This window comes from Canis lupus, chromosome 34 (genome assembly GCF_003254725.2).
Source record: "Canis lupus dingo isolate Sandy chromosome 34, ASM325472v2, whole genome shotgun sequence".
NCBI lineage: Eukaryota > Metazoa > Chordata > Mammalia > Carnivora > Canidae > Canis > Canis lupus.
This window is the reverse complement of record NC_064276.1, coordinates 12,013,649-12,027,203: the sequence shown is the minus strand read 5'-3', so window position 1 is coordinate 12,027,203 and position 13,555 is coordinate 12,013,649. Positions and strand designations below refer to the sequence as shown.

At 40.2% G+C, this 13,555-nt stretch overlaps 1 protein-coding gene across 1 annotated transcript in view; it reads left to right on the top strand.

Annotated features, from left to right (window-relative positions):
* PLEKHG4B (pleckstrin homology and RhoGEF domain containing G4B) overlaps nt 1-13,555 on the top strand; it is a 76,159-nt gene that overhangs the window by 21,562 nt on the left and 41,042 nt on the right. Inside the window, exon 2 of the mRNA XM_025451273.3 lies at nt 741-938. Within this exon, the coding sequence (XP_025307058.3) occupies nt 741-938 (198 nt within the window). The remainder of the gene's footprint in view (nt 1-740; nt 939-13,555) is intronic.

Below are 13,555 nucleotides of genomic sequence, written 5' to 3'. Positions count from 1 at the left end.
ATTTACTATGGGTGAAGTTTTCTGAGTATTAAATTACATGTGGACCAGCTCTGTCCTCGGCACAGGAGCCTCCCTCTTTCCCTGCAGACCCAGGAGTGCCCAGGGTGCGAGGACCAGGGGAGGAGAAGGCCCTGAGAACCTACACATGCTCTACAAATAATCCTAAATACAGCATTTCAGGTGCACATTTCAGAATTCGATGGGGTCGAACTTGAGCGTGTTTTGTGTGACAGCAGCAAGAACCTCACTTAAAAAGTATTATTTGGGGGATCGCTGAGTGGCTCAGAGGTTTAGTGCCCACCTTCGGCCCAGGGCGTGATCCTGGAGTCCCGGGATCGAGTCCCACATCGGGGTCCTTGCATGGAGCCTGCTTCTCCCTCTGCCTGTGTCTCTGCTTCTCTTTCTCTCTGTGTCTCTCATGAATAAATAAATAAAATCTTTTTTTAAAAAAGTATTATTTGGAGTGCCCCTCATGGGCACAGGGGTCTGCCCTACCTGATGCAGCAGGGGCACTTCCTCGGTATGCCTCTGCTGTGTGACAATGTGAAGGCCCAGGAGATGGCTCCGAGGGGAGTCCCCCACTGTGCTGAGGACTTGCCTGTACCTTCCTATGCCACAAAGACAACTCACATGCCCAGACATAAGGCAGAGCCCGAAAAGCCGAGCGTTAGTCTGTCAAAGTGTCCTCAGCGCCTGTCTTCCTCGTGTCTTAAACCACCTGGTCCTCTCTTGCATTTCAGGATCTGGAATCCCTTGACACCTGTATCCAGAACACACTGTCTGCCCTTTATCCACCTTTTGAGGCCACGTCAGCCACGGTGCTCTGGCAGCTGTTCAGCGTGGCCGAGAGACTCCACGGTGGGGACGGGCTGCGCTGCCTCACTGACTTCCTCATCCCAGCCAAGAGGGCCCTACAGCACCTGCAGCAGGAAGCCTGTGTGAGTACCTGCCCTGCAGGAGCCAGACCTGTATGGGACCCTCCTCTCAGGGGACAGAGCCTGTGGGATGCTTTTTCTTGCAGGAGGAAACCTGTGAGACCCTCCCCTGCAGGTAATGCCTTCCTGTGTTGACTGTAGAGAAGAAATAGGCAGGGTTTTACTGGGTCCCTGGAGAATATTGAAGCTGAGCACATGGAATACCCTCATTGGGGATGGAGACGAAGGGGAACATGACATTAAACCAGTAATTAAAGCAGACATAATTCAAGTGAGCACTTGTTTTCTCTCTGAAAAGAAGCTGTGAGATTATCCTCAGCTATTTCATCAAGTTTAATCACATGAATGGAGAGATCTAGTCCACTCCACTTTTGGGGTCCATAAGCATACCAACTTAGCAGTTTTCCTCTGGCTTCTGGCTCCTCTGCCCTAGTCCTAAGTGACGGGCGAAATAAGGTTCTGTGTTCCAGAAACAGGCTTCTCAGGCCTCCCAGGTGTGCAACCCATAACATCCAGAGGTATCCATCCTGGTTCCCCAGTAAACTTCAGCAGAGTCTTTAAACCTAGCCTAATAGATTTCTCAGGTGTTTAGTTTATTTCTGGGGATTTTTTTTTCCTGAGTGGTATTCCATTATATGGAATATACCACAGTTTGTTTACTCGTTCATGGGTTGATAGATACTTAGGTTGCTTCTAGTTTTAGAATATCATATATAAAATTGCTGTGAACATTTGCAGGCAAGAATGTGTGAGGGCTTGCTTTCTTGGGTAAAGAGCTAGAAGACCTAGAACTGTGATTGCTGGGCCACTTCCAAATTCTTCCGTGAGCGGCCGCACCATTGTGCATTCCCATCAGCTGCTCTGGAGAGCTCCAGTGGCTTGGCATCCTCACCAAAACCTCCTATTCTCAGCCTATTTCATTCTAGCCATTCAAGAACAGGTGCGTGGTGTCACATGCAATGTCATGGCATTAGTGTGCACCGCCCTAATAACTATAGATGTTAAGTGTCTTTTCCTGGACTTATTTGCCTTCCATGTGCCCTCTTTGTGATGTGTCAATTCTAACCTTTTATCCATTCTTAAAAGTTGGATTGTCGTCTTCTCTTTTTTTTTCATTAAAGTAACTCTATTTTTTAACTGTCCAGTCAGGTAATTCCAAATATATACAGTTACAAAAGCAGATTTTCGTCTGTAAGGACCAGGACTAGAGTAAGACAAGGCAAGTAAGGCACACGGCATAAAATTTAGAGGATGCACCCACTGACACATTTCTGCAATGTCTTCTTCTTGAGTTCTAAGAGTTCTTTATATATTTTGGATACAGGTTCTTTATTACATATATGGTTTGCAAATATTTTCTCCCAATCTGTGGCTTACCTTTTCATTTCAGTAATATTGGTTTAGGAAGAGTCAAAGTGTTTAATTTTGATGAACTTTCCCTATTTTTTTATTTTGTTTTCTGTGTCCTAAGGACTGTACTTTTAGGCCTAAGATCCATTTTGAGTTAATTGTTGTATATGGTGTGAGGTAAGCATCAAATTTGTTTGTCTTTGCATATGTCTATCCACCTGTTCCAGCACCATTTGTTGAAAACACCTTCTTTTCTCCACTGATTCACTCTGGCAACTTTGTTGAAAATGAATTGTCAGTACAACTGGGAATTTGTTCCTAGACTCTGTTCTGTTCCATTGATCTCTCTTTCCTCCAGTACCATGGTTCTGATTAGTGAACTTTCATAGTGAGTCCTGAAGTCAGCCGGTATAAGGCCTCCAACTTTCTTCTTTTTCAAAATTGTTTAGCTATTCTAATGTCTTTGCATATCTACATATCTACATAAAATTGAGAATCAGTTTATTTATACAAAGCATCTTAAGAGTTTTGATTAAAATTGCTTTAAAGTCATAGATCAATTTGAAAGAAAAATGTCTTGGGATATTTTTATTATAGGTTATTTTCAAGGAAATCTTAAAACTAATGACAGCCAAGTCATAGGTATGTTGCAGTGAGCTGCTGGAAAGATTCATGGCTCAATCTTAAAAAGTAAGCTCTTGAGCTGCACACCAGAGTGTGCAGTGCCAGCAGCTGCCTTAGCACACTGGGCACCCCACCAGCACCACCCTGCAGATGAGCACTGCCTTATAGTGCTCGTGGGAGCTTCTGGCATTGCAGTAAATGCACTGAGAAGACAATCTATGGAACTTAATCTTAACCATTTCCAAAGTGCTATGCCTCATATTACTTGTTCCAAAAAAGAGCTATGAAATGGATGGACATGAGTATCACTGTGTATCAAAGGAAATATTTGAAATCCTCATGTAAGGTCACAGGATGCTCGATATGATGAGTACACAGCCACATGTGTGACACCTGTATGGATGCTGTTCAAACAGTCCTTAAAGAAGGGAAGATATGTCTCATGGACTCTGAGCCTTAGGGTGTTCAAGTAGCTTGAAGCCACCAACTGAAGCCCCATGTCATATTTATAAAGCCATCCAATATGATTGTATGAAGCATTCTGAGAAGAATGCCAAGATCATCACAGGCTACTTGGTGGACCTGAAGTTCAACGATGAAGATCTACAAGATGGAAGATTGAGCTCAAAATATGGAGACAGGGGTAGCCCTGGTGGCTTAGCGGTTTAGCACTGCCTTCAGCCGGGGTGGGATCCTGGAGACCTGGGATCGAGTCCCATGTCAGGCTCCCTGCGTGGAGCCTGCTTCTCCCTCTGCCTGTGTCTTTGCCTCTCTCTCTCTCTCTCTCTCTCTGTTTCTGTCTCTGTCTATGTCTCTCTCTCTCTCTCTATGTCTCTCATGAATAAATAAATAAAATCTTTAAAAAAATATGGAGACAGTTTGGCTAATTTTTTGATCATGTGATTGTGAATGACAGCTTGCAAGGTACATGTGCCCAGCTGTGTACAGTCAGCACGCTCAGGAGGAGCCTCAGTGGGTACTGGGACATGGGCTTCCTTGGGTATTGAGTCTTCAGGAGGCCTCCTGCTTACTGCTAGAGCTTTCATACATTCATCTGTTACAGAATTCTGCAACAACAGCAGCAATCCAGAACAGTAGTATTTGCCCTATTATACCATGTGCAACTTTAAAAGTGGTGCAGTTTATTAACTAATCTTATTTGAAAAAATATTTGCTTCATACATATGTAGTTACCTCCTTGGCTTTCAGGGAAAAATGTTTTCCTTTACCTCATATTACCAATGGTAAGAATACAATGTGAAGCCACTGAGTATGAGAACCTAACATAGATTTTGTATGGTCTTTGTACAATTCAGATAAAAGAGCTTCCCTAAATAAAATAAGTAGCATTTAATTTAAAAAGTAAGACCTACATGAACTCAGGGTCATGGGATCAAGCCCCTTTCAGGAGTCTGCTTCTCCCTCTCCCCTCTCACTGCTTGTGCTTATGCTCTCTCTCTAAATAAATCAATCTCTAAAAAAAATAAAGGATGAAAATAAATGAGTTTTTAAAGAAAAAATAAAAAGTAAGACCTATATTAATCAGTGCCTTTTATTATTCCATTGATATTGAAGTAGGGCTTTAAAAAAAAAACTACCACTGGACTACTTTGATTTATTAAATTCTTTGCATGTTTTATAGCTAGAATGACCATGGTAGAGAAATGACCAAGGGTATCCTAGGATTGATTCTTTGTATGAAGTAGTCTACAGAGAGGATATTTTCCTTTATGATTATGTACCTTTTGCACATTTAAAGGGTGTTGGTTGATAAGAAACTGAGATAAACCACAGCACAGGGAACAAAAATGCCTGTCCCCATTCTTTTTTTTTCCAAAGATTTTATTTATTTATTCATAAGAGACACAGAGAGAGGCAGAGACACAGGCAGAGGGAGAAGTAGGCTCCATGTGGGGAGGCTGATGTGGGACTTGATCCCCAGACTCCAAGATCACGCCCTGAGCCAAAGGCAGATGTTCAACTGCTGAGCCACTCAGGGGCTCCCTGCCTGTCTCCATTCAAAGGTGTGTTTTGAAAAACTATTTTGACCTAATGTTTTGTCTTCTTTCTTCTGTTAAGTTTCTTTCTCCTTTCATTTTAATCATAAGTTGTCCCCCTTTCCTACTTACAGAATTGCTTTATTTTCTGAAAAATCTATATGAATGATACTACTCTTTAATATCAATGCATATTTATAAGTACATAATTTAATAAGTACAAAGTGAAATTTAGGGATATCCTTATTATCTCATTTATATTGCTTTTTTACTGTTTAATAAAGATAATAAAATTTGATCATCCTTATCACATAGGGGAAAATGAACTCATCTCAACAACTATGAATATAAACATATTTTCATTGATATAAATCAAGGCAGTTTTTATTTATTTACCTGCTGTTGTCAAAGCATGTGGCTTGAAGAACATCACTAATCATCATGTTAACCTAAGATTTCAACAACCACCATTCTTCCATCTCTTTGTAGATACAAGAAATGCTTAGAGTCACTCATCAGCTTATTTGTAATTTTCTTTCATCACAAGTTTGGTTCAAAAACTGTCTGGAGAGGTTAAAAGTAATCAGAAAGATATAGAAATAGAGTGTTTGCATGATGGGAGAAGCAGGGGCAGGAGATTACAATAAAGAAAATAAAATCAAATGGAAGCCGGAAGAGGGGGAACAAACAAAGGCATGAGAAGTAAAAAGCACAGCATATATAATAACAGGAGGAAAGCAAAGTTAACTGGTAGCCCAGCAAAATTTTAACCAAAGATAACTGGTATAGCTATATTCAGAACAAGCTAAATATAGCAAAAGGGAAAATGCATCCTCAAGGCTAAGGTGGATCATTGAGTAATAATGCTGGTAACAACTAGGACTACATAACAATCTGTAAACACCTAACAACATAACCTGAAATGTTTGGAACACAATCTGAGGGAATTACAAGGGGTAAACGTAATCATAGTGGGAGATCTCACCTCTTCCAGAGCAAACAGATAAGCAGACCACACATTACATGTCTGAATTCCTGATTTTTCTCTTCTACCCAGGGGCATGCATAGAATACTGAAGCCACTAATCTTAGAATACACATCCTTCCCAAGCACACATGGAATATTTTCCAAATTTTGATAAAATTCTGATCAAATTTTATCATTAGAGTGTATACATTTATTTCAAGAGTGTATACAACTTAGAAAATATTAGAGAACATACAATGTTTTTTAGTGTACTTGTACATTTACCAGAATTGACCATTAGTCATAAGGTGGCAATAAATACAGAGAATTGACATATAAAGACTGCAATACAATAAATACAAATCAATAACAACAACAACACCCTTACATTTGGAAAATTGTATGTGTACTCCTAAATAGACAAAGGGTCAGAGAATAACAAAGGAAATTGGCCAATGAACAGGTCAGCCCTATTTCTGGCTAGGGTGTAAAGTGTGTGAGAGAAGCCTGGCCAAATAACCAGAAAACCCCACATAAATGAAAACAATTATATTTTCCTTTAAGGCCGTCCAACAGCTGTGGGTACACAAAGATCTAGGAACTAAATTATGAGGAGACAATGACTTCTTAAGTGAGTGAGGACACCTGGGGTCAGTTGCCGAGGCCACAGGGAGGGCGGACAGAAAAGCAACCTGACAGGGAAGGACCATCTGTGCTCAGATGAGAAGTCGAAAGAAGAAACCTCAGGGCTGGTCTTACATTTAGGTCCTTAATCCATTTTGAGGTTTTTTTATGTGTATGGTGAACAAAAGTGATCCAGTTTTCTATTCTGTTCCATTGAACAGAATATGTGTCTGTTTTTGTGCCAGTCCCATGCTGTTTTGATTATTACAACTTTGTAATATCACCTGAAATCTGGAATTACATTACCTGCAGTTTTGTTTTTCTTTTTCAAGGTTGCTTTGATATTCAGGGTCTTTCGTGATTCCATACAAATTTTAGGGTTGTTTGTTCTAGTTCTGTGAAAAATGCTGAGGGTATTTTGATAGGGATTGCATTGACTGTGTAGATTGCTTTGGGTAGTATGCACATTTTACAATATATGTTCTTCCAAACCATGAACATAGAATATCATTCCATTTCTTTGTGTCCTTTAATCAGTATTTTATAGTTTTCAGAGTATAGGTCTTTAATCTCTTTGGTTAAGTCTATTCCTAGATATTTTATTATTTTTGGTTCAATTGTAAATGGGGTTGTTTTCTTAATTTCACTTTCTGCTACTTCATTATTAGTGCATATAAATGCAACAGATTTCTGTACATTGATTTCATATCCTGCAACTTACTGAATTTATTTATCACTTCTAGTTGTTTTGGTGGAGTCTTTAGGGTTTTCTATATATAGTGTCATATTGTCTGCAAATAGTGGAAGTTTTACTACTTCCTCATGGATTTGAATGCCTTTTATTAGTTTTTGTAGTCTGACTACCGTGGCTAGGATGTCCAGTACTATGTTGAATAAAAGTGGTGAGAGTGGGCATCCCTATCGTGTTCCTGACCGTAGGGGTAAAGCTCTCAATTTGTCACCATTGATGTTAGCTGTGGGGTTTTTATATATGGTCTTTATTATGTTGAGCTATGTTCCCTCTAAACCTACTTTGTTAATAGTTTTTTTTTTATCATAAAGATGTTTTTCTTTGTCAAATATCTTCTCAGCATCTACTGAAATGATCATATGGTTCTTTTTTTAAAATATTTTATTTTTTTAAAAGATTTTTATTTATTTATTTGTGAGAGAGAGAGGGAGAGAGGCAGAGACACAGGCGGAGGGAGAAGCAGGCTCCATGCAGGGAGCCCGACGTGGGACTTGATCCCGGGTCTCCAGGACCATGCCCTTGGCTGAAGGCGGCACTAAACCGCTGAGCCACCCGGGCTGCCCTGATCATATGGTTCTTATCCTTTATCTTACTGATATGATATATCATATTGATTTATTTGCAAATATTGAACCACCCTTACAACCCAGGAATAGATCCCACTAGATCATGGTGAAAGATTTTTTTTTAATGGATTGTCGTATTCAGTTTGCTAGTATTTTGTTGAGGATTTTTGCATCTATGTTCATCAAAGATACTGGTCTGTCGTTCTCTTTTTTGTTGTTGTGCCTTTATCTGGTTTTGGAATCAGGGTAATACAAGCCTCATAGAATGAATTTGGAAATTTTCTCTCTTCTAATTTTGGGACTAATTGGAGAAGAGTAGATATTAACTCTTCTTTAAACATTTGGTAGAATTTGCCTGTGAAGTTATCTGATCCCAACCCTAAATGTGAGACCTGAAACCATAAAAATCCTAGAAGACAGCTCAGGCAGTAATCTCTCTGACATCATCTATAGCAACATTTTTCTAGATATGTCTCCTGAGGCAAGAGAAATAAAGGCAAAAATAAACTATTGAAATCACATCAAAATAAAAAGCATCTGCACAGCAAAGGAAACAATAAACAAAACTAAAAGACAACCTACTGAATGGGAGAAGATATTTAGAAATTACATATCCAACAAACGTTTAATATTCAATATAAATATATAGAACTTATATAACTCAACACCCCCAAAACTCAAATAATCCAATTAAAAATGGCAGAATTCATAAACAGACATTTCTCAGAAGAAGACATCCAGATGGCCAACAGACACATGAGAAGATACTCAGCATCAGTCATCATCAAGGAAATGCAAATCAAAACCACAATGAAGATATCACCTCACACCTGTCAGAATGGCTAAAATCAACAAAACAAAGACATGTGTTGGCAAGGATGTGGAAAAAGGAGAACTCTTTGCACTGTGGTGAGAATGCAGACTGGCAGAGCCACTGTGGAAAACAGTATAGAGGTTCCTCAAAAACTTAAAAATGGAACTACTCTATGTTCTAGTAATCACACTACCCAGTGTTTATCAAAAAAATATGAAAACATTAATTCAGAGGCATAGTGCTCCCCTATATTTCTTGCAGCATTATTTACAATAGCCAAACTATGGAAGTAGCCCAAGTGTCTGTTGATAGATGAATGGATAAAGAAGATGTGGGATACACACACACACACACACACACACACACACACACATACACACTGGAATATTACTCAACCATTAAAAGAATGAAATCTTGCCATTTGCAATAACCTAGATGGAGCTAGAGAGTATTATGCTAAGCAAAGTAAGTCAGAGAAAGACAAATACCATATGATCTCACACATATGTGGAATTTAAGAAGCAAAACAAATGAGCAAAGGAAAAAAAAAGACCCATCTAGAAACCGATTCTTAACTAGAGAACATACTGATGGTCACCAGAGGGGAGGTGGGTTGGAGATGGGTGAGATAGGTGATGGGGATGAATGAAGGCAGTTGTGATGAGCACTGGGTGTTGTATATACTAAATTGTACACCTGAAAATAATATTATACTGTATGTTAACTGGAATTAAAATAAAATTTTAAAAAATATGACAACAAAAGCATAAAACGTGGAAGGGAGTAAGTTGAATTATACTACTATAAGTTCTTACATTGTGTTTAAGTGACAAAATGTCACTTGAATAGTAGACCATGATGAGTTAGAGATGTATGTTGTGATCTTGACAGCATCTACTGAACACAACACAAGGATGTGTAGCTAAATAATCAGTAGAGGAGATAAATGAGATCTAAATAATCAGTAGAGGAGATAAATGAGATCCAAAACACAGAAGAGGGAATAAAAGAAAGAGCAAAACACAGAAGAGGGAATAAAAGAAAAAGTGACTATCCTCTAGTGTCATAAATGGGCAATAGGCAAACAGATTTCATGCAAAGATGACAGATTTAATCTATCCATATTTGTAATTATGGTAAAGGTAGTTAAGTGAAATAAAAATTCCAACTAAAAGGCAGATATTGTCAGACTGGGAAAGCGGCAAGACCCCCTAACTGCTGGTTATAAGGAATACCCTTTATTTTTTTTAATAATAAATTTATTTTTTATTGGTGTTCAATTTGCCAACATACAGAATAACACCCAGTGCTCATCCCGTCAAGTGCCCCCCGCCAGCGCCCACCACCCACTCACCCCCACCCCCCGCCCTCCTCCCCTTCCACCACCCCTAGTTCGTTTCTCAGAGTTAGGAGTCTTTATGTTCTGTCCCCCTTTCTGATATTTCCTACCCATTTCTTCTCCCTTCCCTTCTATTCCCTTAGACATGCAAAAGGTGAAAGGAAAAGAACAAGATATTCCAGTACATATGAGGAAGTTTGGTGGTGATCTTACTGCCAGGTGAGGCAGACCTCCGACCATGAGAGCCACCAGACACGCATGGGGACAGACAGGGTAATAAAAGGCTCCATGTGGGGATCCCTGGGTGGCGCAGCGGTTTGGCGCCTGCCTTTGGCCCAGGGCGCGATCCTGGAGACCCGGGATCGAATCCCACGTCGGGCTCCCGGTGCATGGAGCCTGCTTCTCCCTCTGCCTGTGTCTCTGCCTTTCTCTCTTTCTCTCTCTGTGACTATCATAAATTTAAAAAAAAAAAAAAAAAAAAAAAAAAAAAGGCTCCATGTGTCAACAGGTCATAACAGAACTTCCAAGTACATTAAGCCAAACAAATGACACTAAATGGAGATTTTCAGGCTCTTCTGTCAGCAATTGATAAACCAATTAGTAAAAAATTTCACTAAGGATACGAAAGATCTGAACAACACCTGACCTATTTGACGTTTACAGAACATTACATCCAACAAATGCAGAATACACATCCTTTCCAAGTGCACACAAAATGCTGTTCAAGGTGAACAATATGCTGTGTAGGTCATTTAAAATAAAGTTTTAAAATTTCAAAAAGCAGAAGTATAGTAATTTTTTTTCTAGCCACAACATTATCATCAGAATACCAACAACTAACTAGGAACTCCTAAAATATTTGGAAATTCAGTAACACATTCCTGAAGAACCTGGGACTAAACAGTAATGAAAACACAACAAGTAGAGGGATCCCTGGGTGGCGCAGCGGTTTGGCGCCTGCCTTTGGCCCGGGGCGCGATCCTGGAGACTCGGGATCGAATCCCACGTCGGGCTCCCGGTGCATGGAGCCTGCTTCTCCCTCTGCCTGTGTCTCTGCCTCTCTCTCTCTCTGTGTGTGACTATCATGAATAAATGAATAAAATCTTAAAAAAAAAAAAAAAGAAAACACAACAAGTAGAAATGTTTACACACAGCTGAAGCAATCCTTAATGTATAATACAGTTTAAAGTGATACATAGCTTTGGGGAGGAAAGTCTAGCGTTAATTATCTAAATTTCCACCTTAAGTTAGGAAAAGAACTAATTAAATCCAGTTTTACTGAAACCTAAATGGATTAGTTATGCGTGCAGAAATAAAAGAGGGCAGCTTCCTCTGTAAAAAAGAAGAATCCTTGGGGGGTGGGGGTGAGTGGGTGACGGGCACTGAGGGGGACACTTGACGGGATGAGCACTGGGTGTTATTCTGTATGTTGGTAAATTGAACACCAATAAAAATTATTTCATTAAAAAAAAAAAGAAGAATGCTCAACAGAGACTCACTAATGTCACTTATGAAAAAGTGCTGTCCTGTTAGATATGAGCAAGACAAATGATAGACTGGGATAGTTGAGGGAAAATCCACAAGAATCCTACATGCATATTCTTTCCCTCCTGTCTTGATGTTCTTGCTCCCCTGCAGAACTGCTGGGAGACACATTGGCATGGCTGTGGCCAAGCCAGGGGAGAAAGGCCAACCCCTGGGTCAACGAAGACGTACTCATCTGAGCCCTGTGAAGACACCAACACACACACACCTAATCAGGGAGCTGAATGTCAAGAACTATCCTCTAGTGTCATAAAGGGGCAACAAGGCAGAGCAGCAGAAGGAACAAACCTCCAAGGGGTCCCTTCCCCACCAAGGTACTAGCACAGAAGTGTACATTTTTGTATTTAAAGCAAAGATAAAGTGGTTTGGGTGTGTATGGTCATTCTTTCATAGTGATGACCTGCTTTAACACCCAGAGCTGGAGGGACCTTAGAACAGTGCAGTCAGCACGGGAAATCGCAGGGAGAGGGGGTGGGTCTCAGAAATGTGGAGAGCAGCCACCCCGCATTCTTCAGCCACTCAGTCTATGAGTTAGGGTTGAACACAGAGTGGAGGGGACCAACTTCTCAGGCTTGAGCAGAGAAAGCCGTCACAAGAAGCAAATCGAAAGACCGATGGCAGAAACATCTAGAAAATCTGTGCTTCAGAAGCATCAGAAGCAGAATTAAAAGCCAAACAAAAGCTGTTTCTTAGATCATGTTTGCAGAGAACTCACAGACATAAGTAAAACACTAAGTCCAATATAAACATTGGCACAGCCTTGAAGAGAAAATGTGCAGAAGAGGCACCACTATCCCTAGAAGACTGGGAAAGGCTGGGCTTTTGGTGGTCAGAGAGGCGCAAAGTAAGTGACAAGACACAAGCTTTTATTCATTAACGAACAGGAAAGTGTAAAGATTAATACCCAGAGCAGGGAGATAATGAGGCTGACACGTCTCCTATTTGTGGAAATTGGGATGACCTCTTGGGAAAGCAGTGGTTTACTATGAATGGAGACTCTTTATAGCGTCATGCGGTTTTAATCAGAAATCTTAAACCACAGCATATGACCTAAAATACAGGACCAGAGATGCCTGGCTGGCTCAGTCAATAGAGCATGGGGCTCCTGATCTCAGGTCATGAGTTCAAACCCCCATCTTGGTTGGGTGTGGAGTCTACTTATAAATAAAAAAATAACATGATTAATTAATTAAAGTAAAATACAGAGCTAGAATTATTCCTAAGAGTATGTATTGCAATAATATGTATAACAGTAAAAAATGGAAATAAATATTAGGGCAATGGTTAAATTAGTAATGTATAAATATGATAGATTATTATATGCAGATTAAAATTGTTTTAAGAGGGGGATCCCTGGGTGGCTCAGCAGTTTAGCACTTGCCTTCGGCCCAGGGCACGATCCTGGAGTCCCGGAATCAAGTCCCGCGTCGGGCTCCTGCATGGAGCCTGCTTCTCTCTCCTCCTGTGTCTCTGCCTCTCTCTCTCTCTCTGTCTATCATGAATAAATAAATAAATCTTTTAAAAATTGTTTTAAGAGAAGTATTTTAAAAATACTGAGGAAATTATTATGAGATAATATTAGGCCAAAAAGTGGTATAAGTTTGTCTCATACCAGTTGCTTGACAGGCACTTTTAAAACCATCACAAGAAGACATACAGTGATGTTAGTGTGCTTGTGCTATGGTAGGCCTGGGAGTATGGAAAAGGAGTGACTCTGCTTTTCCTACATTAACTCTAAAAATATCCCCTACTTACTAAAATCAGAAATGAAACCTTAAAAACTGAGAGGGAAAAGAAAATGGATGGTCCAGTCTATGGCGGCTTTCACAGTGCTAGGGTTCCTGAGGTTCAATGCCTAACCTCAGCTGAAATAAATATTAACAAGGCCTAGGTGCGGGGGTGCACATAACAGCCAAACTGCATACAGAACTGGGGCTGAGGGTACCCTGAAGACCATCAAGTGGCCTGACCACTGCACATTCACCATTCAGGAAGCTGGTTGATCTGCAAATACGTTCAGCTGTCCCTGGTGCCTGGCGGTAG